Genomic DNA, 27,553 nt, shown 5'->3' on the forward strand with positions numbered 1-27,553 from the left:
ATTGTCTTTCTCTGATTGACTTATTTCATTAAGTGTAATACCCTCCAGTTCCATCCAGGTCTATGTAAATGTTAGGTATTCATCCTTTCTGATGGCTGAATAATATTCCATTGTATATATGAACCACATCTTCTTTATCCATTCATCTGTTGAAGGACATCTTGGCTCCTTCCACAGTTTGGCTATTGTGGACATTGCTGCTATGAACACTGAGGTGCATGGGCCCCTTCTTTTCACTACATCTGTATCTTTGGGGTAAGTACCCAGTAGTGCAATTGCCAGGTTGAGGGTAGTTCTCTTTTAAATTTTCGAGGAACCTCCATACTGTTTTTCAGAGTGGCTGCACCACTTTGCATTCCCACCAACAGTGTAAGAGGGTTCCCCTTTCTCCACATCCTCACCAACACATGCTGTTTCCCATGTTGTTAATTTTAGCCATTTGACAGGTGTGAGGTGATATTTCATTGTGGTTTTGATTTCTATTTCCCTGATGATAAGTGATGTTGAGTGTCTTTTTAGGTGTCTGGTAGCCATCTGTACTTCTTCAGAAAAATGTCTATTCGTGTCTTCTGCCCATTTCTTAACTGGATTATTTGTTCTTTGGGTGTTGAGTTGGATAAGTTTTTTATATATTTTGGATGCTAACCCTTTATCAGATATGTTATTTCCAAATACCTTTTCCCATTCTGAAGGTTGCCTTTCAGTTCTGTTGATCATTTTCTTCACTGTGCAGAAGCTCTTTATCTTGATGAAGGCCCAATCCCAATATTTCATATTTTCTTTTGTTTCCCTTGCCTCCAGAGATGTGTCTAGTAAGAAGTTGCTAGGTCAGAGACGTTGCGCCTGTGTTCTCCTCTAGGATTTTGGTGGTTTCCTGTCTCACATTTAGGTCTCTCATCCATTTTGAATTTATTTTTTGAGTAAGGTGTAAGAAAGTGGTCCAGTTCCATTCTTTTGCATGTGGCTATCCAGTTTTCCCCAACACCATTTGTTGAAGAGACTGTCTTTTTTCCACTGAATATTCTTTTCTGCTTTGTCAAAGATTAGTTGACCTTATAGTTGTGGGTCCATTTCTGGGTTTTCTATTTTGTTCCATTGATTGATCTATGTATCTGTTTTTGTACGAGTACTAAACTGTATGGATGACTACAGGTTTGTAATATAGCTTGAAGTCCAGAATCATGATGCCTCCAGCTTTGCTTTTCTTTTTCAACATTCCTTTGGCTTTTTGGGGTCTTTTGTGATTCCTTACAAATTTTAGGGTAGGTTGTTCTAGCTCTGTGAAAAATGCTGGTGGCATTTTGATAGGGATTGCATTAAATGTGTACATTGCTTTGGTAATATAGACATCTTAACAGTTTGTTTTTCCAATCCATGAGCATGGAAAGTTTTTTCCAATTTTTTGTGTCATCTTCAGGTTCTTTCTTCAGCATTCTATAGTTTTCAGAGTACAGATGTTTTACCTCTTTGGTTGGGTTTATTCTTAGGTATCAGATGGGTTTTGGTGCAGTTATAAATGGGATCGATTCTTTGATTTCCCTTTCTGCTACTTCATTATTGGTGTATTGAAATGCAAGAGATTTCTGTCTGTTGATTTTGTATCCTGCAACTTTGCTGAATCATGTATCATTTCTAGCAATTTTTTAGTGGAGTCTTAAGGGTTTTCTACATAGAGTACCATGTCATCTGCAAACAGTGAAAGTTTGACTTCTTCCTTCCCAATTTGGATGCCTTTTATTACTTTTTGTTGTCTGATTGCTGAGGCTAGGACTTCTAGTACTATGTTGAATAACAATGGTGAGAGTGGACATCCTTGTCCTGTTCCTGGTGGTAGAAGAAAAGCTCTCAGTTTTTCCCCATTGAGAATTATATTACCTGTGTGTTTTTCATATGCAGCCTTTGTGATGTGGAGATACATCCTCTCTATCCCTACTTTGTTGAGGGTTTTTATCAAGAATGGCTACTGTACTTTGTCAAATGCTTATTCTTAGAACAAATGCCAAAACTGAGGAATTCATCCCAAAAGAAAGAACAAGAAAAGGTCACAGGGGAGGGAAACCTTCTCCCTTGTCCCTGGAAAGGGGAGTTCATGCCCACTGCTGTCTGGGAAGCCCTTGCAAAAGAGGGAACAATCTCCCCTCATGTGTCCCAGGTGTCCCTCAGATCCCTGCCTCCACCGTGACTGTGTCTGGTCCATCGGCCTGCCCAGCAGCACAGTGCACCTGTGTTCTATCCCAGGCAGGCCAGCTGAGTTTTAGAACTCAAAACTTTAGGGACCTGGCGTGGTGCAGACCAGTGCTGGTCCTCTGCAGGAGGGTCCCACCACACAGGTTTGTCCCAGAAGGGCAGTCGCACCAAGGCGCAAGGGCATGGAGTTTGGAGCAAAGTACATCAAAGAACCCGTGTTTGGGTTAGCTGCCCTCAGCAGGTGTCTCTGGTAATGGTGCCTGTCAGCTCTTTTTTCCCCCGGAGAGGCAATGCCACCTCTCCCAGATGTGCATCAAGAAGAGGGAACTGTCTCTCCCAGGACATCCCAGGGGATCCTCAGATTGCATCTTCTGCCCCCGGGCTATCTGCCCTCATTCTCCACAGCAACACTGCAGCGCCTTTCAGAGCTCCATACTGGCCATGCTGCAGACTTCTAAAACTCTAGTCTTTGAGCCCACTGGTTGTAAAAGCACAAAAATCAGCCCCTCTCATTTTCCCAGTCAATGTCTTTGGGGAAGTGATTTCCTTGTGCAATCCCCTGTGTGCTCCTCTCTCTCATTCCCTCTCTCTTTCTCTTGCCTCTGTCCATGACCAGGGCTCCCCTCCACAGCACCTGTGATCCATTTCTTCCCTAAATCACGTCTCCGCACCTCCTACCTTCCACGATGTAGCCCCTTCTCTCCCTCTAGTTGTACAGTTTGTTCTATCAGTCCTCAGATCGATTTTATGGGTGTTCAGAATGATTTGATATTTATCTAGCTGTGTTTAAGGGATTAGGCAAGCCTAGGGTCCTCCTACCATCCTCCCATCTTAGCTCTTCCTGTAGTCATTCTAATATCAAGGATATTTATACCTAAATTAAGCAGCAGGCAGTATTAAAAATATTATCAATTAAAATCAGTAGGCATGAGCTTCATAGTAACATACTGTGATCTCTTTATATGTCATTTAGTTAATTTTTTGCAAAATAAGAATCATAATCTATATGCAGATTCTGTTACTTTAATACATTTATCATGAGATATAATATGTACAAATAAAATATGAATGTACTGTATTACAAATATAATAAATCACCCATGTCAACAAGTAAAACTTTCCCAGCATCCCAGAAAATCCCAGTGGGTTTCTATTATGTCAATACCCCTACCTTTCCTCTAGAAGAAGACGTTATCTTACTATTTCTGGTAATTACATTTTTGCTCTTCCTTAATAACTTCACAGCCTATGTACACATCCCTAATATCTATGTTTGTTCTTGAGTTTTGTATAGCTGAAATCATCCTATAATATCAATGTACCTATGTGTCTTTTTACGTCATGTGATTATTATTTTATCTTTTCATGTCATTTGGTAGCATGGGTGTACTATTCCATTGCACGAATGTACCACAATTTTTTACCCAGTCACCTACTGATGGATATTGTGAAGTTGTTTCCATTTTTGGCTATTAAAAAATCCTATGCTGTAAATATTACCACACAAGAAGCCTGGTTCACATGTGTGTTAGTTTCTCAGTGACCTATTTCTAGGAGTAAAACTGCTAAGTAATAAGTAATGCATATTTTCAACTCACTACACGTTGCTAAACTCTCTCCTACTGTGGTGGTTCCCATTTTCCTTTGGAGCAGCAGTTCTTTCCAAATAGCGGGATTTTTAGACTTTCTAAATTTTTACCAATGTCATGTTATTTTATTCATGGTTTATTATGGTTTTCATTTTCATTTCCAGTTTGAGTAATTTTCCATCAGTTTATTGATCACTTGCATTTTCTCGTTGGAGAAATATTTGTTTCGATTCTTCAAGATTATCCTTTCTTGCCACTAGCTTTTTCAGGTATTAATAGCAAAGTTGTTTCTCCTTGCATGTTTTGCAGAAGTGGCTGGTGAAGCCAACTAGTTCTACAAACCGAGGCTAGAGGGGTTTTTAACATATTTTTGTTATCAGGCTGTTGAGGTTTGTTTTGTTTTGTTCTAAAGATTTTATTTTTTAAGTAATCTCTACACACAATGTAGGGCTCAAAATCACAACCCCAAGATCGAGAGTCATATGCTCTACCAACTGAACGAGCCAGGCACCCCAGGACTCTTGAGGTTTTTAAAATCTCCTGGCAATAGCGAGATCCTGCCTCCTGAATCATTGCTGCATCTACCCATTAAGGAGAAGGGCTGAAAATTTCTCCAGAGCCAGATACCTTCCTGCACTACCTGAAGTCACAATTCAGGGCTTTAAGGACAGGGCTCCCAGATGTAACGTCTAGGAATTCTGCGTCAGTATCATCCCACAAATTTTGATATATAGCATATTTTCATTATTGTTTAGTTCAAGTTGTATTCTAATATGTATTGTGATTTCTTCTTAACCCATGAGTGATTTAAAAGTGTTACTTAACTTCAAAACTTTTGAGATTTTTCCAGTTATTTTCTGTTAACAATGTCTAGTGGTCAAGGTGTATACTTAGAGTGATTTTCAATCTTTTGAATTGTTGAGCCTTGCTTATAGTCTATTTTGGTGAATATTCCATGTGTAATTGGAATGAATCTGTAGCTGCGGCTGCTGAAGGTTCCATTCTATGACAATAAAAAAGGTCGATTTGGTTAAAAATGTTCATATATTTGGGGCGCCTGGGTGGCTTAGTTGGTTAAGCATCTGACTCTTGATTTCAGCTCAGCTCATGATCTCAGGGTGATGAGATCGAGCTCCATGTTGGGTTCCATGCTGAGTGTGCAGCTTGCTTAGGATTCTTGCTTAGGATTCTTTCTCCCTGTCTCCTCCTCCGTCCACTTGCTATCCCTCTCTCTCTCTCTCTTAAAAAAAAATAATGTTCATATATTCTATATCCTTATTTGTCTATCTGCTTTTCTATCAAATACTTGGAGAAGTGTATTTAAATCTCAAGCTATGAGGATGGATTTGTTTACTTCTTTTACTTCTGTTATATCTTGAAGACATATTATTAGGTTTATGTACAGTGGTATGCTGGCAAATGTATAACAATCAACTATTTAAAAAAAAAAAAGGAAAAGACCCAGCCACCCCACCCCTCCCACCCCACCCCCCACTCCAGCAACCCTCAGTTTGTTTCCTGAGATTAAGAATTCCTCATATCAGTGAGGTCACATGATACATGTCTTTCTCTGATTGACTTATTTCGCTCAGCATAACACCCTCCAGTTCCATCCATGTCATTGCAAATGGCAAGATCTCATTCCTTTTGATGGCTGCATAATATTCCATTGTATATATATACCACATCGGAGGGGGAGATGAACCACGAGAGATGATGGACTCTGAAAAACAAACTGAGGGTTCTAGAGGCGGGGGGGGAGGATGGGTTAGCCTGGTGATGGGTATTAAAGAGGGCACGTTCTGCATGGAGCACTGGGTGTTATGCACAAACAATAAATCATGGAACACTATATCAAAAACTAATGATGTAATGTATGGTGATTAACATAACAATAAAAAAAATTTTTTTAATTTAAAAAAAGGAAAAGAAAGAGTCTTGATTTGTAGAATTTGCCAATACCCATGGTGTAAATACTCATGATATGGTCAATTTTAAGTTACCAATGTGACATCACATTGGGAATACTGTATTGGGAAGAGATGTTTATAACTACCTCCTGTGAGTTGGTATGCGCCAACTCCAGCAATCATTCTAAATGTTCGTGCACATTTAGAATTATTACATCTTTCTGTTCAAATAGTTCTTTTATTATTGTGAAATGGTCCTCTTTTATCTAGCAATACTTTCTGCCTTAAGTTATTATTTGCCTGATATTAATATATTAACCCTATCTTTTTTGGCTAATATTTTCATAGTGTATTAGTTTTCATCATTTACTTTCAACTTATCTGTCCCATTTTTTAAAGATTTATTTATTTATTTGAGAGAGAGAGCCCGAGCAGGGGAAGGGGCAGGGGGAGAGAATATCTAAGCAGACTTCTGCTGAGCAGGAAGCCCAGCAGGGAGTTCAATCCCAGGAGCTATGAGATCAGGTCCTGAGCTGAATCCAAGAGTCAGACGCTTAACCGACTGAGCCACCCAGGCACCCAGGTCCCATTTTATCAAAAGTAATCAGCATATACTTCAATTTTATTTCCTGTTTTTCTCCAATCAGTGTTTATACTTTAATTGGAGTGGTGAATCCATTTACATTTATTGTAATTACTGATCCAGTTAAGCTCAAGTCTAACATATTGCTGTTTATTTTTTGTGTCATCTCTTCTTTGTTCTTTTATTCCTCCTTTCCTGCCTTTTCAAAATATTAATCAAATATTCTTTACTACCTCACTATATCATTTCTATTAGTTATATATCTCCTAATATTAATGTTTTATAATAAGCATACTCAAATTATTATAGTCTACCCTTAATCAATACTTTCACTACATTCTAAACTATGTAAACATTAAAATGGTTTAATTTCATTTGTTATCTCTTGACATTTTTGTTATTATTTTTACATATTATACTCCTGAATTTTTTACAAACACTATAAGACATTGTTATTGATTTCAAATCAAGTCTTTTTAAAATGTTGCTAAAATATACATAGCACGTTATTTATTATTTTTCAGTAGTCTTTTTATTAACCCATATATTTATTTTCTTCAGTTCTGTTCATTTAATATTACCCTTTCTTGTTTATATATGGAATCATTTTCCTTCAAACCTAGAGAGCTTTAGTGGGGTTTTTCTTAGTGTCAGTCTGCTATTGTTGAATTCTCTCTGTTTTTGGATTGTTTGAGAATGTGTTTGTATTCTCCTTCATTTTGCAGTATGTTTTCCCTGGGTTCAGAGTTCTCTTGCCATTTATTTTCCAGCACTTTAGAAATGCTGGCACCTTGTTTTCATGCCTGAGTTGTTACTCTTACAAACATAGTGTTACTTTTAGTCTCCTAAAAGAAATGTGTGTTCATTTCTCTGTCTGCTTTTAAGATTTTGCCTTTATCTTTGGTTCTCAGCAAAGCCTCCGTATAGTTTTTCTTTGTATTTACCCTTTTGGTTTGTTGTGAGTTTTTTTGTTTTGTTTTGTTTTTCTTGTTTTGTTTTGTTTTTTGAGCTTTTGATTCTGAGAGTTGATTTTTTTCATCAATTTTGGAAACCTTTGAGCTATTCTTTCTTCAAATATTTCTTTCTTTTCTCTTCTCTAGCTTTGGAATTTTATTTAGACATACACATATCACTTGACTCTGCTCCACACATTTCTTGTACTCTCTTTTATTTGTTATTGGTGTTTTCTACAGTTTTCCTATATTCAACTTGGATATTTCTACACCAATATTCTTCAGATTTGTGTTCTGCTATCTCCATTTGGCTCTTAAGACCATCCAATGCATCCTTATTTTGGATATTTATTTTGTAATTTTATATAACACATGATTATTTTTATAGCATCAGTTTTCTTTTGAATATCTTTGTCTTTTTACTCATTTTATCTATTATTTTCCTGTATTTCCTTTAACATACTTAAAGCAGCTATTTTAAAGAAACTTGACACTAATTCGGACATCTGGATCTGACTGTCTGCTTCTATGAGCCATTTATTTTTGCTTCATTTCTTGATCACATTTTTTGCTTCTTTATGTGTCTTTTAATTTTTTATCCAAAGCCATACATTTCACATGAAATAAATGTAATAATAATGTTTATATTATTTACCTCCCATTGACAAGTGTTTGCTCTTTCTTGATCTAATCAAGAAGCGAACTCAGATGGGTCTGAGTTGCACTTCTATTTTGAGTCAGTCCACTTCTGGTTTCAAAAGTCTCAAGGTAAAGACCTTCTTGGCTTTTTATCAATTACCTGGTTGGTCTCTTCTTCCTCCATCCTAGAACACTCTGAGAGATTTATCCTGCTTTTCTGATGTTTTGACCTCTGCTCTTAAATCTCACCCTGAGTGACTCAAATATGTCAACTGTCTTGATGAGGATACAGTTGTGTATTTGAAGCAAGATCCTTTTCTTATTGGGACTTTTTCTATGAGACTATAGGAATTTTCACTCCACTCTTAAGAAATTACTTAGGCTCCAGCAGAGCACACTCATTCTGCGGGGATTCAGAATTTTTCATGTTAGACATGCCTCCAAAAGCTTGTCTCATTTTTCTTTTCCTCATCGCATTCCTCCATTCAGGCAAAGCCTGATCTTCAATCCATACCCAGAGTTGGCAAACACGACCAGATAAGAAATGGCCAAAAACTGTATATTTGCATAAAACAGGCCCTTCCCACTTTGGTTTAGTTTATTTAATCCTTTTTCTTCTCACAGTTTCCAGTTCCTTTCAACACACACACACACACACACACACACGAATTTTTCCAATTTGCAGTAGGAATGTTGTTCTGTTCCATCCTATTCCATCGTATTTGGAACGTTCCCATTCAAGTTTGTATCATCTTGCCATGCTTTAGTTTTCTAAATAGAATTTATCTACCTGTAATGCATATGATACATCTATTTAATTACTTATTTAATAACTAACTTCCCTAGTAGAATGGAAATACTTGAGAACAGGTACTTTGTCTCTTTTAAAATTTATTGTTTTTTCTTTAGAACTTAGAATAGTGCCCAGTAAGTATTTTCCAAATCAATGAATGAATAGTTGAATGCGGTGCAGCAGTTAAGAATAATATATATAATATCTCCCCCATACTCCCTGCCTAAGAGGTCAGAGATAGCAAATGTTCCCTTATTTTCATTTTAAAACTTTCCATTTGTACATAAATTCCAGCTGGCAGATATTATCAATAATCCCACCTTTGATGACTTTTGTGTGTGCTGTACTTGCATTCCCAAAGGATAAGTCACTTCTAGCTTTCTGCAGTGGCTGTCTCTATTGTTGCATAATCTTCATGAAGTGGCATGCACTTGCAGCTTCTCAATTTATTTTTATGTCTAATGTAGTGATAAAATAATAAATAGAATCATTATTTTGATTAAAAAACATAGTAAAGGAGGGAGGGTATGTGCTATGGTGAGTGCTGTGAATTGTGTAATACTGATGAATCACAGACCTGTACCTCTGAAACAAATAATACATTATATGTTAAAAAATATATATAGTAAAGGCAAACTATTTCTATGGAAAGCTATTTTTACAAATTTATGTTGATTCAATTTCTGTAAGGTAAAAAATATATTTTATATATGTTAAAACATACTTTTGGATGGACCTGTAACAGCATAGGTATTTTTAAAAGCAAAAATAACCTAGACATATTGTAAATTTAAATAAGCACTTCAAGCACTTACTTTGTTCTTATTGTTTGTAGATTGCAAAGGACCTCCTCCAAGAAAACAGACTGAAGTTTTGTCTGGTGCCTGGCCTGAACAAACATATCCAGAGGGCATGCAGGCTATATATAAATGCCGACCTGGATTTAGAACTCTTGGAGCTATTATAATGGAATGCAGGAATGGAGAATGGGAGTCTCTTAATCCATTAAGGATATGTCGGGGTAAATAATTCATATATTTGTGAAATTTATGAAAACTTAATTATTAAAATACTGAATGTTTGATGCAATATTAGCTGAATTATATAACTGTCATTTAAATACAAAATCGTATACCATCATTATTCTTAATAAATTGTTGTAATCTTCTAAAATTAAAAAAAAAAACAACCATACAGATAAGTCTAATTTTAAAATGATAATTGACATTTTTCACTTTTGCACATCTTCAATTATGTCCTCTGATATAATATCAAATGTCATTTTCCTTGAACTCCTACATAAAATGTGTTTCCCCATGCTACATAATAATATCATTATTTTTTTCATTTTAGAAAGGCCCTGTGGACATCCTGGAGATACTCCTTTTGGTTCTTTTCATCTTGAAAGAAGAAATGAGTTTGTATATGGTGCAAAGGTTGTTTACACATGTAATGAGGGGTATGTAGTCAATATTAAAAGAGGCTTATAATTGGGGCAGTTATAATTTAGGTATTAAATAGGAACTTTACTAATTAGTATTTTTAAGGTTACTTTATTTTTCTATGAGCACTTTTATAAGTACCATACAAGGAGTCTGAAAAATTAAACTATAATGGAAATGATTATATTTGGATACCAAATTATCTCCTTAACATTGAAAAATTAAAATGATTATAATTACTCTGGTAGAGTGTAGTTATAGGAGGGCTGGAAAATAGTATACATATAAATAAGGGTTTATTCCAACGAGTCCTGACTACATTCTATTATGTGCAGAGTACATGGGAGTTCAATATGCCAGGGACAGTGGGAATGTTAACAAAATCAGATTACATGGCACTTCTTTTGATAAAAGCTTATAAAATTTAGGAGAAGCAAATATTTTACGCTGACATAATAGTAACTACCATTCTTTAAGTTTCCATGGTCTGCAAATTATTCTTATCACATGAACCAAAAATACTACTATGTTCATAGTCATTGACTCTTTGTTCTCTAACCACCTACTGGATTTCCATGGCTAATCTTAACACTATGATACCTCTTCAGTGTTCTTTATTTCTGTTATTCTCAGCCAGGTCAAAAAATTGTTTTGAAGAAAGTTTCATACATGAGAAAACCAATATCATTACAATTTTATGCTACATAAATATAAATAGGATCAAGAAATTACAAATTTGGCTCTTGGGTGGCTTAGTCAGTTAAGAAAGTGTCTGCCTTTGGCTCAGGTCATGATCCCAGGTCCTGGGATGGAACACCAAGTCAGGCTCCCTGCTCAGTGGGGAGTCGGCTTCTCCTTCCCTCTCTGCCCCCCCCACCCTGCTCTCTCACTCTCTCGCTCTCTCGCTCTCAAATAAATAAATAAATAATCTTTTTTAAAAAAAATTACAAATTGATTCTTATTATTCTCTTCTCATTTATTTCTTGATTTGAGGCAATAAAATATAATATTTTAAAGCTTAGGCTTTGGAGTAAGCCTGCATCCCAAAACTCCACAACTCAATAACTGTATTATTTTAATGACTCTTAACTCCCATTTCCTCAATTCTAGAAATAGAAACACAACAGGTGCATCATAGGATTGGTGGAAGAAATAAATAAGATATACATTGAAGCCCTTTGAAGAGTTCCTAAGATATTGACACCCATAAGTCTTAGTTCTTATGAATTTAGGCTCGCTTTGGCCACTACCTGAGGGAGATATTTCAAAGACATTTTTAGCCCAACTTTTAATCATTACTGATGACTTTAATTACACATGACCAAATAGATGAAGACCATCTGGTCCTACGCTTTCCAACTGCCTCATTCCTCACCTCTGAAACATCTCTTCCAATCCAGGCTAGTCTGGCCCCTGTAGGTTCCACATTTGACCCGGCAAAAGGGATCAAAACTCGGGACACCTGGGTGGCTCAGTCAGTTAAGCATCTGCCTTCGGCTCAAGTTATGATCCCAGGGTCCTGGGATTGAGTTCCGCATCAGGCTTCCTGCTCAGCAAGGAGCCTGCTTCCCCTCTGCATTCCGCACCCTCTGCTTGTACTCTTGCACTCTCTCTCTCTCTGGTAAATAAATAAATAAAATCATCAAAAAAGGGGGGGATCAAAACTCATAGACTCCTTCTACTACATTCCCTAAATCTCTTTTTTTATTATTATGTTATGTTAATAACCATACATTACATCATTAGTTTTCGATGTAGTGTTCCAAGTTTCATTATTTGCATATAACACCCAGTGCTCCATGCAGAACGTGCCCTCCCTAACACCCATCATCAGGCCAACCCATCCTCACACACCCCTCCCCTCTAGAACACTCAGCTTGTTTTTCAGAGTCCATCATCTCTCATGGTTCTTCTCCCCCTCCGATTTCTCCCCCTTCATTCTTCCCCTCCTGCTATCTTCTTCTTCTTTATTTTTAACATATAATGTATTATTTGTTTCAGAGGTATATATCTGTGATGCAACAGTCTTGCACAGTTCACAGCACTCACCATAGCACATACCCTCTGCAGTGTCCATCACTCAGGCACCCCATCTCTCCCACCCCCCACCACTCCAGGAACCCTCGGTTTCCTGAGATTAAGAATTCCTCATATCAGTGAGGTCATATGATACATGTCTTTCTCTGATTGACTTATTTCGCTCAGCATAACACCCTCCAGTTCCATCCACGTCGTTGCAAATGGCAAGATTTCATTCCTTTTGATGACTGCATAGTATTCCATTGTATATATATATATATATATATATATACCACATCTTCTTTATCCATTCATCTGTCGATGGACATCTTGGCTCTTTCCATAGTTTGGCTATTGTGGACATTGCTGCTATAAACATTGGGGTGCACGTACCCTTTCAGATCCTTACATTTGTATCTTTAGGGTAAAAACCCAGTAGTGCAATTGCTGGGTCGTATGGTAGCTCTATTTTCAACTTTTTGACGAACTTCCATACGCTTTTCCAGAGTGGCTGCACCAGCTTGCATTTCCACCAACAGTATAGGAGGGTTCCCCTTTCTCCGCATCCCCGCCAACATCTGTCGTTTCCTGACTTGTTAATTTTAGCCATTCTGACTGGTGTGAGGTGATATCTCATTGAGGTTTTGATTTGGATTTCCCTGATGCCGAGCGATGTTGAGCACTTTTTCATGTGTCTGTTGGCCATTTCGATGTCTTCTTTGGAAAAATGTCTGTTCATGTCTTCTGCCCATTTCTTGATTGGATTCTTTGTTCTTTGGGTGTTGAGTTTGATAAGTTCTTTATAGATTTTGGATACTAGCCCTTTATCTGATATGTCATTTGCAAATATCTTCTCCCATTCTGTCAGTTGTCTTTTGGTTTTGTTGACTGTTTCTTTTGCTGTGCAAAAGCTTTTTATCTTGATGAAGTCCCAAGAGTTCATTTTTGCCCTTGCTTCCCTTGCCCTTGGCCATTTTTCTAGGAAGAAGTTGCTGCGGCTGAGGTCAAAGAAGTTGCTGCCTGTGTTCTCCTTTAGGATTTTGATGGACTCCTGTCTTACATTGAGGTCTTTCAACCATTTTAAGTCTATTTTTGTGTGTGGTGTAAGGAAATGGTCCAGTTTCATTCTTCTGCATGTGGCTGTCCAATTTTCCCAACACCATTTTTTGAAGAGACTGTCTTTTTTCCATTGGACATTCTTTCCTGCTTTGCCAAAGATTAGTTGACCATAGAGTTGAGGGTCCATTTCTGGGCTCTCTATTCTGTTCCACTGATCTATGTGTCTGTTTTTGTGCCAGTACCATACTGTCTTCATGATGACAACTTTGTAATAGAGCTGGAAGTCCAGAATTGTGATGCCACCAGCTTTGCTTTTCTTTTTCAACATTCTTCTGGCTATTTGGGGTCTTTTCTGGTTCCATACAAATTTTAGGATTATTTGTTCCATTTCTTTGAAAAAAGTGAATGGTATTTTGATGGGGATTGCATTAAATGTGTAGATTGCTCTAGGTAGCATTGACATCTTCACAATATTTGTTCTTCCAATCCATGAGCATGGAACGTTTTTCCATTTCTTTGTGTCTTCCTCAATTTCTTTCATGAGTATTCTATAGTTTTCTGAGTACAGATTCTTTGCCTCTTTGGTTAGCTTTATTCCTAGGTATCTTATGGTTTTGGGTGCAATTGTAAATGGGATCGAATCCTTAATTTCTCATTCTTCTGTCTTGTTGTTGGTGTATAGGAATGCCACTGATTTCTGTGCATTGATTTTATATCCTGCCACTTTACTGAATTCCTGTATGAGTTCTAGCACCTTGGGGATGGAGTCTTTTGGGTTTTCCACATAAAGTATCATATCATCTGCAAAGAGTAAGAGTTTGACTTCTTGTTTGCTGATTTGGATACCTTTTATTTTTTTCTTGTCTGATTGCTGAGTCTAGGACTTCTAATACTATGTTGAATAGCAGTGGTGATAGTGGACATCCCTGCTGCGTTCCTGACCTTAGGGGGAAAGCTCTAAGTTTTTGCTCATTGAGAATGTTATTCACTGTGGGTTTTTCATAGATGGCTTTTATGATATTGAGATATGTGCCCTCTATCCCTATACTCTGAAGAGTTTTGATCAAGAAAGGATGCTGTACTTTGTAAAATGCTTTTAATGCATCTATTGAGAGGATCATATGATTCTTGTTCTTTCTTTTGTTAATGTAGTGTATCACATTGATTGATTTGCAAATGTTCAAGCAACATTGCAGCCCAGGATCAATCCCACTTGGTCGTGGTGAATAATCCTTTTAATGTACTGTTGGATCCTATTGGCTAGTATTTTGGTGAGATTTTTGCATCCATGTTCATCAAGGATATTGGTCTGTAATTCTCCTTTTTGATGGGATCTTTATCTGGTTTGGGAATCAAGGTAATGGTGGCCTCATAAAATGAGTTTGGAAGTTTTCCTTCCATTTCTATTTTTTGGAACAGTTTTAGAAGGATAGGTATTAATTCTTCTCTAAATGATTGGTAAAATTCCCCTGGGAAGCCATCTGGCCCTGGGCTTTTGTTTGTTGGGAGATTTTTGATGACTGCTTCAATTTCCTTAGTGGTTATAGGTCTGTTCAGGTTTTCTGTTTCTTCCTGGTTCAGTTTTGGTAGTTGATACATCTCTAGGAATGCATCCATTTCTTCCAGATTATCTGATTTGCTGGCATAGAGTTGCTCATAATATGTTCTTATAATTGTTTGTATTTCTTTGGTGTTGGTTGTGATCTCTCCTCTTTCATTCATGGTTTTGTTGATTTGGGTCATTTCTCTTTTCTTTTTGATAAGTTTGGCCAGGGGTTTATCAATCTTGTTAATTCTTTCCAAGAACCAGCTTCTAGTTTCATTGATCTGTTCTATTATTCTTTTGGTTTCTATTTCATTGATTTCTGCTTTGACCTTTATTATTTCTCTTCTCCTGCTGGGTTTAGGCTTTATTTGCTGTTCTTTCTCCAGCTCCTTTAGGTGTAGGGTTAGGTTGTGTGTTTGAGACTTTCTTGTTTCTTGAGAAAGGCTTGTATTACTATATACTTTCCTCTTAGGACTGCCTTTGCTACATCCCAAAGATTTTGAACAGTTGTGTTTTCATTTTCATTGGTTTCCATGAATTTCTTTAATTCTTCTTTAATTTCCTGGTTGACCCATTCATTCTTCAGTAGGATGCTCTTTAGCCTCCATGTATTTGAGTTCTTTCTGACTTTCCCCTTGTGATTGAGTTCTAGTTTCAAAGCATTGTGGTCTGAAAATAGGCAGGGAATGATCCCATTCTTTTGGTACCAGCTGAGACCTGATTTGTGACCTAGGATGTGATCTATTCTGGAGAATGTTCCATGGGCACTAGAGAAGAATGTGTATTCTGTTGCTTTGGGATGGAAAGTTCTGAATATATCTGTGAAATCCATTTGGTCCAGTGTGTCATTTAAAGTCTTCATTTCCTTGTTGATCTTTTGCATAGATGATCTGTCCATTTCAGTGAGGGGGGTGTTAAAGTCCCCCATTATTATTGTATTGTTGTCGATGTGTTTCTTTCCTTTTGTTATTAATTGCCTTATATAATTGGCTGCTCCTATGTTAGGGGTATAGATATTTACAATTGGTAGATCTTCTTGTTGGATAGACCCTTTAAGTAGGATATAGTGTCCTTCCTCATCTCTTATTACAGTCTTTGGTTTAAAATCTAATTTGTCTGATGTAAGGATTGCCACCCCAGCTTTCTTTTGGTGTCCATTAGCATGGTAAATGGTTGTCCACCCCTTCACTTTCAATCTGGGGGTGTCTTTGGGTCTAAAATGAGTCTCTTGCAGACAGCATATCGATGAGTCTTGTTTTTTAATCCAATCTGATAGCCTGTGTCTTTTGATTGGGGCATTTAGCCCATTTACATTCAGGGTAACTATTGAAAGATAGGAATTTAGTGCCATTGTATTGCCTGTAAGGTGACTGTTACTGTGTATTGTCTGTGTTCCTTTTTGGTCTATGTTGCTTTTAGGTTCTCTCTTTGCTTAGAGGACCCCTTTCAATATTTCTGGTAGGGCTGGTTTCGTGTTTGCAAATTCCTTTAGTTTCTGTTTGTCCTGGAAGCTTTTTATCTCTCCTTCTATTTTCAATGACAGCCTAGCTGGATATGGAATTCTTGGCTGCATGTTTTTCTCATTTAGTACTCTGAATATATCATGCCAGTCCTTTCTGGCCTGCCAGGTTTCTGTGGATAGGTCTGTTGCCAATCTAATGTTTCTACCATTGTAGGTTACAGATCTCTTCTCCTGAGCTGCTTTCAGGATTTTCTCTTTGTCTATGAGACTTGTAAGTTTTACTATTAGATGTCAGGGTGTTGACCTATTTTTATTGATTTTGAGAGGGTTTCTCTGTGCTTCTTGGATACTGATGCCTGTTTCCTTCCCCAAATTAGGGAAGTTCTCTGCTATAATTTTCTCCAATATACCTTCTGCCCCCTCTCTCTCTTTCTTCTTCTGGGATCCCAATTATTCTAATGTTGTTTCATCTTATGGTATCGCTTATCTCTCGAATTCTGCCCTCGTGATCCAGTAGTTGTTTATCTCTCTTTTTCTCAGCTTCTTGATTTTCCATCATTTGGTCTTCTATATCACTGATTCTCTCTTCTGCCTCATTTATCTTAGCAGTTAGAGCCTCCATTTTTGATTGCACCTCATTATAGCCTTTTTGATTTTGACTTGGTTAGATTTTAGTTCCTTTATTTCTCCAGAAAGCATTTCTCTAATAACTTCCAAGCTTTTTTCAAGCCCAGCTAGTATCTTTGAAATCATCATTCTGAACTCTATTTCAACATCATACTAATGTCCGTATTGATTAGGTCCCTGGCAGTCAGTACTGCCTCTTGTTCTTTTTGTTGAGGTGATTTTTTCCATCTTGTCATTTTGTCCAGAGGAGAACAGATGAATGAGAGAACAAAATGCTAACAGGGTAACAACGTCCCCAGAAAATAGACACTAAATAAATCAGAAAAGACCTGAATGAAACCAGGGGAAAAGAAAGGGAAAGAAAGAAAAAAGAAAAAGATAAAAATAAACAAAAACAAAACAAAACAAAAACAGAATATGATCAAATATGATCAGGCTGTTGCATAGATCAGTGCCACACACTAGATTTTGGGTGTATTTTGGTCTGTTAGAAGAAACTGCCTCCCAAAATTTTAAAGAAAAAAAACTTATATATATACAAAAATAAGGGTTAATACGATGAAGGGATGGAATATGACTGTAAAGATGAAAATTATAAAATAATTTATAAAAGGAATTGATAAGATAAGAAACTGGTTGAAAAAAGAAATAAGAGGATTTAAAAAAAAAAGAGGGGGGAGAGAATGTGATCAGGCAGGAGACTTGAACAAAGCCATACACTAGAGATTTATGGTATATTTTGATCTGTTAGAAGAAACAGTATCTCAAAATTTTAAATAGAGAACTACTTATATATATACACCAAAAATAAGGATAACTACTATGAAGGGATAGAATATGACTCTAAAAATGAAAAATAAAAAATATTTTTTAAAAAAGGGATTGATAAGATGTTGGTTAAAAAATGGAAAAAGAAAAATTAAAAAAAAAAAAAAAGAAAAGACAGTTAAGAAAAAATTAACTTTCGGGCACCTGGGTGGCTCAGTTGGTTAAGCAACTGCCTTCGACTCAGGTCATGATCCTGGAGTCCCTGGATCAAGTCCCGCATCAGGCTCCCTGCTCGGCAGGGAGTCTGCTTCTCCCTCTGACCCTCCCCCCTCTCATGTGTTCTCTCTCATTCTCTCTCTCTCAAATAAATAAAATCTTTTTAAAAAAATTAACTTTGAAAAACTAAAGAATCATTGTAAAAAAACCATGAATTCTATGTGCAGTATTCCCCTAGCACTGGAGTTTTGCCATTCTCATTGATTGGTAAACTTGGTCTTGGCTGGCTGTTCTTGCTGATCTTCTGGGGGAGGAGCCTGTTGCCATGGTTCCCAAATGTCTTTGCCCAAGGTGGAATTGCCCCACCCTTGCCAGGTCTGGGCTAAGTAATCTGCTCAGGTTTGCTCTTGGGAGCTTTTGTTCCCTACAAGCTTTCCATACAGCTTTGGAGGACCAGAGTGAAAATGACAGCCTCCCAATCTCCGCCCTGGAGGAGCCTAGAACTTGGGACCCGCTCCTCAGTGAGCCCCCAGAGAAAAGCAGTCAATCACTCCCATCTCCCCGGTCTCCAGCTGCACTCCATGCTCACCTTGCCTGTGACTGAGCATTTCTATCTCTAGCACCTGACCCTGTGTGGAGTCTCCAAACCCAGTAGATCCCTGCACTGTGCTCCATACTCCCACCCTCCACAATTATGATATTTTTGGAACATTTTGGACTTTTTACATAATCAAGGATAGCACTAGTCCAAATTTCTTAGCATGTGGTTTATTTTAATTTTAATTTTTTTATTATTTTTAATTAATTAATTTTTCCAGAGTGTACTCATCAAGTCAGGTCTGCATATATAAGCCATTCAATGTCAAATTTATCTAACTGTGGTAACTCATTAACCCCATCCTTAAAATCTAAAATGCTCTACTTGAATGGGAGTTCCTTGGGGCAGATGCAAAATGTGCAATCATTACCAGAGGCTTTAGATCAAGGCAAAGCATCCTTCTTAATATTACAGTGAACAGCTAGAGGTAAAAAGCTTTTTCTCCAAAACAAAGTAATGGGCAACATTTTGATAACCACAAGAGAGATAATTTTGAGAACAGAACTTCCATAAATTTCTAAATAATTCTATCTAGACAAATATTTCCTTCATCTGCAAATAAGGATTATTTCACCCATTACACAAGAAAAGAAAAACTTTCTCCCTCAAAAAATACTTTGTCTTGGGGCACCTGGGTGGCTCGGTCAGTTGGGTGGCTGCCTTCAGTTCAGTTCATGATCCCAGGGTCCTGGGATCAAGCCCCACGTCCAGCTCTGCTTAGTGGAGAGCCTGCTTCTCCCTCTCCCTCTGCCTGCCGCTCTGCCTACTTGTGCCCTCTCTATCTCGATGTCAAATAAATAAATAAAATCTTTGAAAAAAAATACTTTGTCTTTCTTTGAATGTTATTGAACCATGTTTTTGGATTTTGGTTTGGGTTCAAAGAGGTTATAACATTGTTAAGTGTAACTAACTGACTGAATGAAAAGATAAAAAGATATTGTGCACAAAATCATAATGAGTTCATGTTGTGAACCAAAGATTATGACTCTTCCAAGTCCATGTGCCTGAGGACTTGAGGGCCTTTCTTAAGTAAGAAAGAAGCTTAAGAAAGAAAGAGAAGAAATTTAAGAAAAAGAGAGAGAAAAGAAAGAAAAGGAAAAGGAAGAGGAGGGGAGGGAGAGAGGGAAGATGGAAAGGAGGAAGGAAGGAAAGAAGGGAGATGGGGAGGGAGGGAGGGACGAAGGTAGGAAGGAAGGTGGGAGGGAGGAAGGAAGGGAAGGAGAAAGGAAGGCAGGAAATGCATATGGTGTTAATTTTCTCTGAAATGGAGTTTCTGGACATTCAGAATGGTATCAAAATTGCATATAAATACCCATTAGCTCACCACTCTGTTATTTTTGGTTTTCAGGTATCAGTTGCTAGGTAGGATTAATTTCCGTGAGTGTGAACCAGATGGATGGACCAATGATATTCCTCTTTGTGAAGGTATATGTAAAATTGATTCACTAATATATTCAAATATTTAAAATATCTAAGAGTTTTTGAAATGTCTTACATTAAAATATCCTTAAAATTTGTAATTAAATATTTTTTACTTAAAGTATTTTTGTAGCTTCTAATATAGTACAGAATGGATATCTAAGCTTTTTATTACTACATTATTTTGTGTTTCATTAACCAAATATGAATACAGACTCATCTGACCTAATATTCAAAGTATTAGAGATTAGGAAATCTAAAACCTATTTTCCTTTCCTTTTGGATTCTAACCACTAGAAAAAAACACAAGTATCAGAATTTCAGCTTTATTCATGAAGATATTCTCACCCAATAACCACCCAAATGCAAGGATCTCTGGTAACAGCTGAAGTGAAGAACATGATTTAGACATTTCTCCCCTCTTGTGTGGCAAGGGAGATTTTCCTGTGGTCTTAGTCTTACTGAGAAGAGACAGGAAGTAAGAGAGAGCTCTGCTTTTTCTTACTGACACATAAAGCAAAGCATAAGAATAAGAAAATATAGATCCCATTTCCAATTTTTGAGTTAGTAATCTCAATCTCTAGTCATCATAGAAATAAGAGAAATGAGTCAGAATAGTCTTAATTCCATGGTGAGGAATAAGTAGAGGGGGAGAGGGAAAGAGGAGGGACAGAAGAAGGGAGAGAGGGAGGAAGGAGGAGGAAGAGCAAGGAAGTGGGGGAGGGAGGAGAAGAAGAAGGAGGAGGAGGAGATCTTTCATCTATGGAAATGGGGGGTGAAGATCTAAATGTTTTAAGAAACATCTACTCTGGAATCACCTGAGGTGTTTATTTAACCCTGAAAATTTTGATTACTAAAAACCTTCTAAACCTGTATCTTTTGGGAGATAGCCATAGAATTTACATTTTAATTCTATCCTGGATGATTCTACTATAAAATAAAGTTAAAATGGCATAACCTAAGAGATATTGGAAAAAAGTAAAATCAAAAGGAGTACTTAAATTATTTTGAGCACTAACATGGAAAAGGAAGGAAAATTAAGGACAATTTGTCTATTGAAGTAAATAGAATCAGAAAGTTGGCTTTTATACAGTGTTATATTATTCTGGGGCTTAAATGAAAATTTTCATTTAATTATCCCAAGCTTGAGACACTTGTTTGTTACTATAACAATGTAAACTGTCATTCAAAGAAGTAATTTTCTTTGTCCACTCTCATAGAAAAGAATGAGAGATAAGCTTATTGTTGTTGTTGTTGTTTAACTTACTAGTCTTTGTATCCAACAGTTTTATCAAATACTTCTTTAAAAAATTAAGTAATTTCCCCAATCTTACTTTGCTGATGATTTTATCCACATATCTGAATATATACATGCTTTTTATAATAAAGTTGTCAAATTCTATTAGGAAAAGTTATATTTATTTTTTCAGTTGTTAAGTGTTCACCAGTGACAGAACCAGAGAATGGGAGACTTACCAGTACTGCCGTGGAACTAGACCAAGACCATACTTTTGGACAAGTAGTACGATTTCAGTGTAATTCAGGCTTCAAGCTTGAAGGGCCTGCAGAAATCCATTGCTCAGCAAATGGTGTTTGGAGTGGAGAAGCACCGAAATGTGTGGGTAAGATACACTTACCGTTCATGTGATTGAATGATTTTAGTTTTTCTCATGAAAATATGCATTTTCAAACATTGTGCATCCTAAAGAATATGAATAATACTAATAACTAACATTTACTGAGCACTTACTATTTGCCAGTAATTGATCCAAGTTCTTCACATGTGTCATTCCATTTTAGCTTCAAAATGTCTGTGATTTATGCTCTATTTTATAACAAAGGAAACTGTGGTGCAAAAAAGTTAAATCTCATGCCCAAGGTTATCATGGCATAGATGGTAGAGTTAAGATTCAAACCTTGATCATCTGAAACCGAAGTCCATGGTCTTAACCATAATTAAATTATGATTGGTTTTCATGGCTCAAATAGACTAGTAAGCATTTCTGCTGCAAGTTTTAATATTGGCCTGTAGAATAGGCTTTCTTTTAATTTGAAAATTGAATAATTCATTATTTATTTCCACTGATGAATCATAATGACTTTCTGTGCTTGAATAATACTTCTAGAAAAGGGTCCTGTTTTATATATACAGAGTGAGTTTAGATAAGTATGCGGAACTGAATTGCATCCACTAAATAAATTTTTGCCTTTTACAAAAAGTTCTATAGTAAATTGTAAGTTAAGATTTCTTTAGTTATAATACTGCTATGACCAGTCTGATGATTGGGGCTTTTGTAATGAAACATTATGGTCAATTTATTTAAAAGTGCCATACTTCATATTACCAGTATTTGTGCAGCAGAAATTTCTGCCATATTTATTTTTTAACATATCTAAAATCTCGTGATTATTTTCACTTTCCTAGTGTAGTCTATCCAACAGTGAGATGCAGAGAAAAGCATTCCTCTGCTTAAAACTTTTTCTAACCAAACTGGTTCCTCAAGTCAGTAATGGTAAACATATTTATATTCAACACAGCAAATACTGTATGTTCTAGAGGTTCACAGAGGGGGTTTCCTTCTTAAAACTAAATTTCTGTGGTTAGTGAAACTTTTCTGGAATAACTAATGTATATGTTTCAAATGAAGTTGAGGAGGGAGAAGGCATACCAGTCACAGGAACATATGGAGAGGAATACAAATACAAGGCCGCTTCCATGAATATGAGGCTCCCCTGTTCTTATGTCCTTGGGGGCCCTTGTGTAGGAAGCAAGTAGGGGTAAGTCAGTGACAGATTGAAGACAGGCCAGTACAAATTTCTAAGGTGTTACATGTTGTGCTGAAGAGTTTGGCTTTTACTCAGACTGAATTGGGAATCAATGGGGGATTTTAAATGGAGCAATGAAGGGACAAGAAAAAAGGCCATTAAATTACAAACAGAAAAACGGATTAGAAAGATGGGAGAATTGGATTTGGGAAATTTGTTATTGCTGTAATCCCAGGGGGAAATGTTTGAGAGAAGATGGGGTCACAGATGATGGCCAGTTTTTGTTTTTGTTTTTGTTTTTTTAGAAAATTTGAATGGATAGTGATGCTGCAAAAACCAATCAGTTACTTTTCAAAGGTGTTAGAACTTTTGTTTGGTTGACTGGTTTACCTAATGGAAACATAATTTGTGTCTTTAATATAAAACTATGTCTTAGACAAGGCCCTTTAATATATAACAAACATTTTGGAATTTAATCCCTTATATTTAGAAATTTCCTGCCAAGAGCCAGAAATTGTAAATGGACAGTCTACATCTCAGAAGAAAACTTACAGAGAAAATGAACGACTTCAATATAAATGTAACAAGGGTTATGAATACAGTGATAGAGGAGATGCTGTATGTACTAAATTTGGATGGACTCCAAGTCCTTCATGTAGAGGTAATGTTATATTTCTTTTCTATACATTTTGCTGTATATTTTATAAATTGTTTTCATTCATATACTCCTTAGAGTTAAGCAATTTATTTTTTCTCACAATGGAGTATTAATGTTTACAGGGATCAACTATTATAAAGACAATATACTTAACATTTTGTGTGCAAGGTCCATTTTGAGAGCAATTAGTATAATTCTCTCATTCTGAAGATAGACGTAAAAGGACCAAAAACGTTCAATAGCTCATTAAACAGTTGGTCTGTGGTCAAAAAGCAAGTCTAGAGCAGAGCCAGGGTTGTAATAGGCTTCCTAATTCCCAGGTATATACACTTCCCAGATTGCTCTTGTAAAGCCTAGCATTTAGCTATAAAAAGTAAATTATATTAATACCAGATGAGGAAACCCTCCATTGACAATGGAATTAAGTGGAAATAACTGGAGATTTCATTAACCACAGACCTAATATGAATCAACAGTGATGATGATGCTGGGAAAAAAACAAAAACTCTTTTAGGCTTCAGAATGGAAGAATGTTGTACAGAGCTAGAATCCATCTCACCTATGTTTGGTGCCCACCAAAAGTCTGGAATATTGTGTTCTACTTAGGCCACCTCATTTTAAAAGAGATGGTTTCAAACTATAGTGACCTAAAAGAGAGAATGTAGATAGTTGAGTTTAAGAAATCATATCATGAGAAGAATAGCAAGAAGATACAGTTATAGCATGGTAACAACAATGTTGAGATATTTGCAAACATTTATGGAAAAGAGTGAGTCAACTTCTGTTGAGGTCTGCAGCAGTGAGTGATACAAGTAACAAGTGCTATCATACATGAAATCAGAGGTCAAGTGCCTTTCTAAAAGGGTGAGTTTTACAGATATTATCATACTGTGGGCCAGGGTGGTGGGGAAATGGTGAGAAGAGTTGAACTCTTAAGAGCCCTCTGAACTTTTAATCATATGATTCATAATTACATGTATAAACCTTGTTTAATAATCCTCTTTTATAATAACTAGAGTTAGCTTTTGAGTCGATTTTATTCTTTTTTAAAAAAATTGGTTGAATTATATGTTAAAAAAAAGATGATAGCAGGAAGGGAAAAATGAAGGGGGAAAATCGGAGGGGGAGATGAACCATGAGAGACTATGGACTCTGAGAAAAAAAAAAATTGAGGGTTCTAGAGGGGAGGGGGTGGGGGGATGGGTTAGCCTGGTGATGGGTATTAAAGAGGGCACATACTGAATGGAGGACTGGGGTGTTATACATGAACAATGAATCATGGAACACTACATCAAAAACTAATGATGTAATGTATGGTGATTAACATAACATAATAAAAAAAATACCAAAAAAAATTTGGTTGACTTTTTATAATTTTAAGTAAGCTCTATACTCAACATGGGGCTTGAACTCACAACCCTGAGATCATGTGTCACATGCTCTGTCAACTGAGCCAGCCAGGCACTCCCTCCACCAAAAAAAAAAATTGGTTGAGTCCACAAACTCAAGAGCTCCTTGGAAAATACATCCTCCTACAATTGAGTGACCTTCACTTTCAGACATTATTAAGAATATTCTACAAAGAGGTTAATGAACATAGAACAGTGATCACTCACGTTAGATCCATGTTCAGCTGGTGATGTGTAGAATTCAGCTGTTTGTCTTCATGGCAGTCACAGTTCCTACACAAAGAACGTGAGTGCACAAGTCCTCTGGCATTAACTTCTGCCATATGTTGTACTTCCAGAGCCCCACTTAAATATTTAGATTGTTAAATTATCCATCCAGTCATCAAAATATAACTTGTAAACCATTTATTTTGTATCAGTCCCCTTGTCCTGTATAAACATTAGAATAAATCATCATTCCAAGTGTCAATGAACATTAGAATAAATCATCATTCCAGGTTTCAATGAAGTTACCTACTTCAAGGTAAGACCTCAGAATCTGAATTCAATTTTGCTTTGACATAAGTTAAAGTTTATTTCCTGTTTATGCTCACTTCCAATGTAGGTCTGAAGGGACTCTGCTCATTATATTAACTGTAAGAATCAAGGGATAGAGACATCATCTTTCCATGGCTTTCCTTAATCACTGCAGCTATGGAGAAGAGAACATAAAAAATCACAAAATGGCTTTTAAAACTTCCTCCCTGAAGGGAAACATGTTACTTTACACTCATTTCATTGTCTTATGCAAATCATAGGGCCATGTCTACCTCAAATGGGTAGGGATATGCAATCCTACCAAGTGTCTGGAAGGAAGAAACTTGGATGAGAACCACAGATGCCAAGGAAGTTGAAGAATCATTGGAAAGAATAGTCGAAGTGATATGTCATGAATTTATTGCCACATACGGACAGGATATAATGATGTATGCAATGGCTTTGGAGAAAGAGGATTCAATAGTCCAGGGGGCACAGATCTATCATATGAGACTTATAGTGGTAGGACATGAGTGATATGGTGGGAAGGATATGAGACTATACTCATTTTAATCCCCTTTTGTGCTGGGATAGGGACAAAAAAATAATATCCACCACCTTTATTTTTATGTACTTGATTATTTTAATGGATATATTTAATGGCTACATTATCCACATGTCCTTTTTTTTTTTCCCCCAGAAGTAGCATGTACTTCTCCTTATATTCCAAATGGTGTCTACAGACCTCAAGCCATCCAATACAGAACGGGAGATGAAATCACATATTACTGTAAAAGTGGCTTTTATCCTGCGACCCATGTAAATACGGCAACATGTACTAGTACAGGCTGGCAACCTCCTCCAAGATGTACTTGTAAGTTCCATTCATATCTTGACCTACTTCTTAATTCTGAAGTTACTGTCTCTTAAACAACAACAAAAATGGGGACACAATAAATCCAAATATTTGCCTTACCGTGTATGTAAAGAAGAGGCTACAGAGACATTCCTTTCTCTTCAAAGTAGACAATTTTTTTTTAAGATTTTATTTATTTATTTGACAGAGAGAGACACAGCGAGAGAGGGAACACAAGCAGGGGGAGTGGGAGAGGGAGAAGCAGTCTTCCCACTGAGCAGGGAGCCCGATGTGGGGCTCGATCCCAGGACCCTGAGATCATGACCAGAGCCAAAGGCAGATGCTTAATGACTGAGCCACCAGGCGCCCCAAAGTAGACAATTCTAAGCAGGATCAAAAACATGGTTTTGAATATTAAAAATTCTTTACTTTTTGCTATTTAATGTTAAATATGCATGTGTATGAACATAGATTTCTCTAATTTAATTCTAATATCTGAACTAAAACATTCGGTAAGACTAGTGTCATCTAACACCTAATGTGTTAGTTATTTATTTAGGTGTAACAAATTTCCCTCAAAATATATTGGCTTCAAACAACAAACTTTTATCACCTCAGAGTTTCTATGGGTCAGGAATTTGGGAGTGGCTTAACTAGCTAGTTCTGAGCCAGACACTTCTTGTGTTGTAGTCAAGATGTTGACCTAGGCTACAGTCACGTGATGTCTGGGCTGGGCTGGAGGACTGCCTCTAAGATGGCTCACTCATCAGGTTTTTGGCAGGAAGCCTCAGTACCTTACTGCATGGGCATCTCCATAGGCTACTTATAGAGCAGCTAGCTTTCTCCAGAGCTTGTGATCTGAGAGAGATGGAACCCACTTACAAACTAGTCATGCATTGTCTCTTTAGCCATATCTAGTCTTTAGAAGTGAGTCTTTAAGTCCAGCATACTCAAGGGGAGGAGAATTAGGCTCCACGTTTTGGAGGGAGGAGAAGGCACTGTAGAATTTTCTAAAGCCATCCCATGTAGCAAAATGCCACTCAATTCAACAAGGTACTGTATTTTATTTCTGGGGGGTGTTTCCTCTGCCCTTTTCTGTCTGTCTCCATTATTATATTCCTTTTCTTTACATATTGCAGTTGGTTGTAAAGGTATACCACACTTAAACTGGATAATACATGAATAAAAAATGTAATGATGCAAATAATAAGTCAGTGGTCTTCATATTAATTCTAGGTATAAGTCCGAAATGAATTTTCAAATCAAAAGACCCTTAAAGAAGATCCATCATCAGTATGAAACAGACTTTAATGTGTAAAACAATTATAATGAAAATATTGATTGATTGAGATGTAATTGACATATAACATTATCTTAGTTTTAAGTGTACAACACGATTTGATATTTGTATATACTTTGAAATAATTACAAACACAATTCTAGTTAAATCCATCACCACACATACTTATAAATTTTTTTCCTTGTTAGATAAACTTTTAAGATCTACTCTCTTAACAACTTTCAAATATACAATGTGG

At 36.7% G+C, this 27,553-nt stretch overlaps 1 protein-coding gene across 5 annotated transcripts in view; it reads left to right on the forward strand.

Annotated features, from left to right (window-relative positions):
• The window catches only part of CFH (complement factor H), a 231,337-nt gene that overhangs the window by 131,846 nt on the left and 71,938 nt on the right, over window positions 1-27,553 (forward strand). For all 5 annotated transcript variants that reach the window (XM_064593901.1, XM_064593898.1, XM_064593899.1 and 2 more), the window contains 6 exons: window positions 9,490-9,675; window positions 10,008-10,113; window positions 19,740-19,816; window positions 21,241-21,432; window positions 23,067-23,237; window positions 25,860-26,033. In XM_064593901.1, coding sequence (XP_064449971.1) covers window positions 9,490-9,675; window positions 10,008-10,113; window positions 19,740-19,816; window positions 21,241-21,432; window positions 23,067-23,237; window positions 25,860-26,033 — 906 coding nt within the window. The remainder of the gene's footprint in view (window positions 1-9,489; window positions 9,676-10,007; window positions 10,114-19,739; window positions 19,817-21,240; window positions 21,433-23,066; window positions 23,238-25,859; window positions 26,034-27,553) is intronic.

This window comes from Mirounga angustirostris, unplaced genomic scaffold (assembly GCF_029215605.1).
Source record: "Mirounga angustirostris isolate CCGP_5_RB_7025 unplaced genomic scaffold, mMirAng1.0.hap1 SCAF_6, whole genome shotgun sequence".
NCBI classification, from domain to species: Eukaryota; Metazoa; Chordata; class Mammalia; order Carnivora; family Phocidae; genus Mirounga; species Mirounga angustirostris.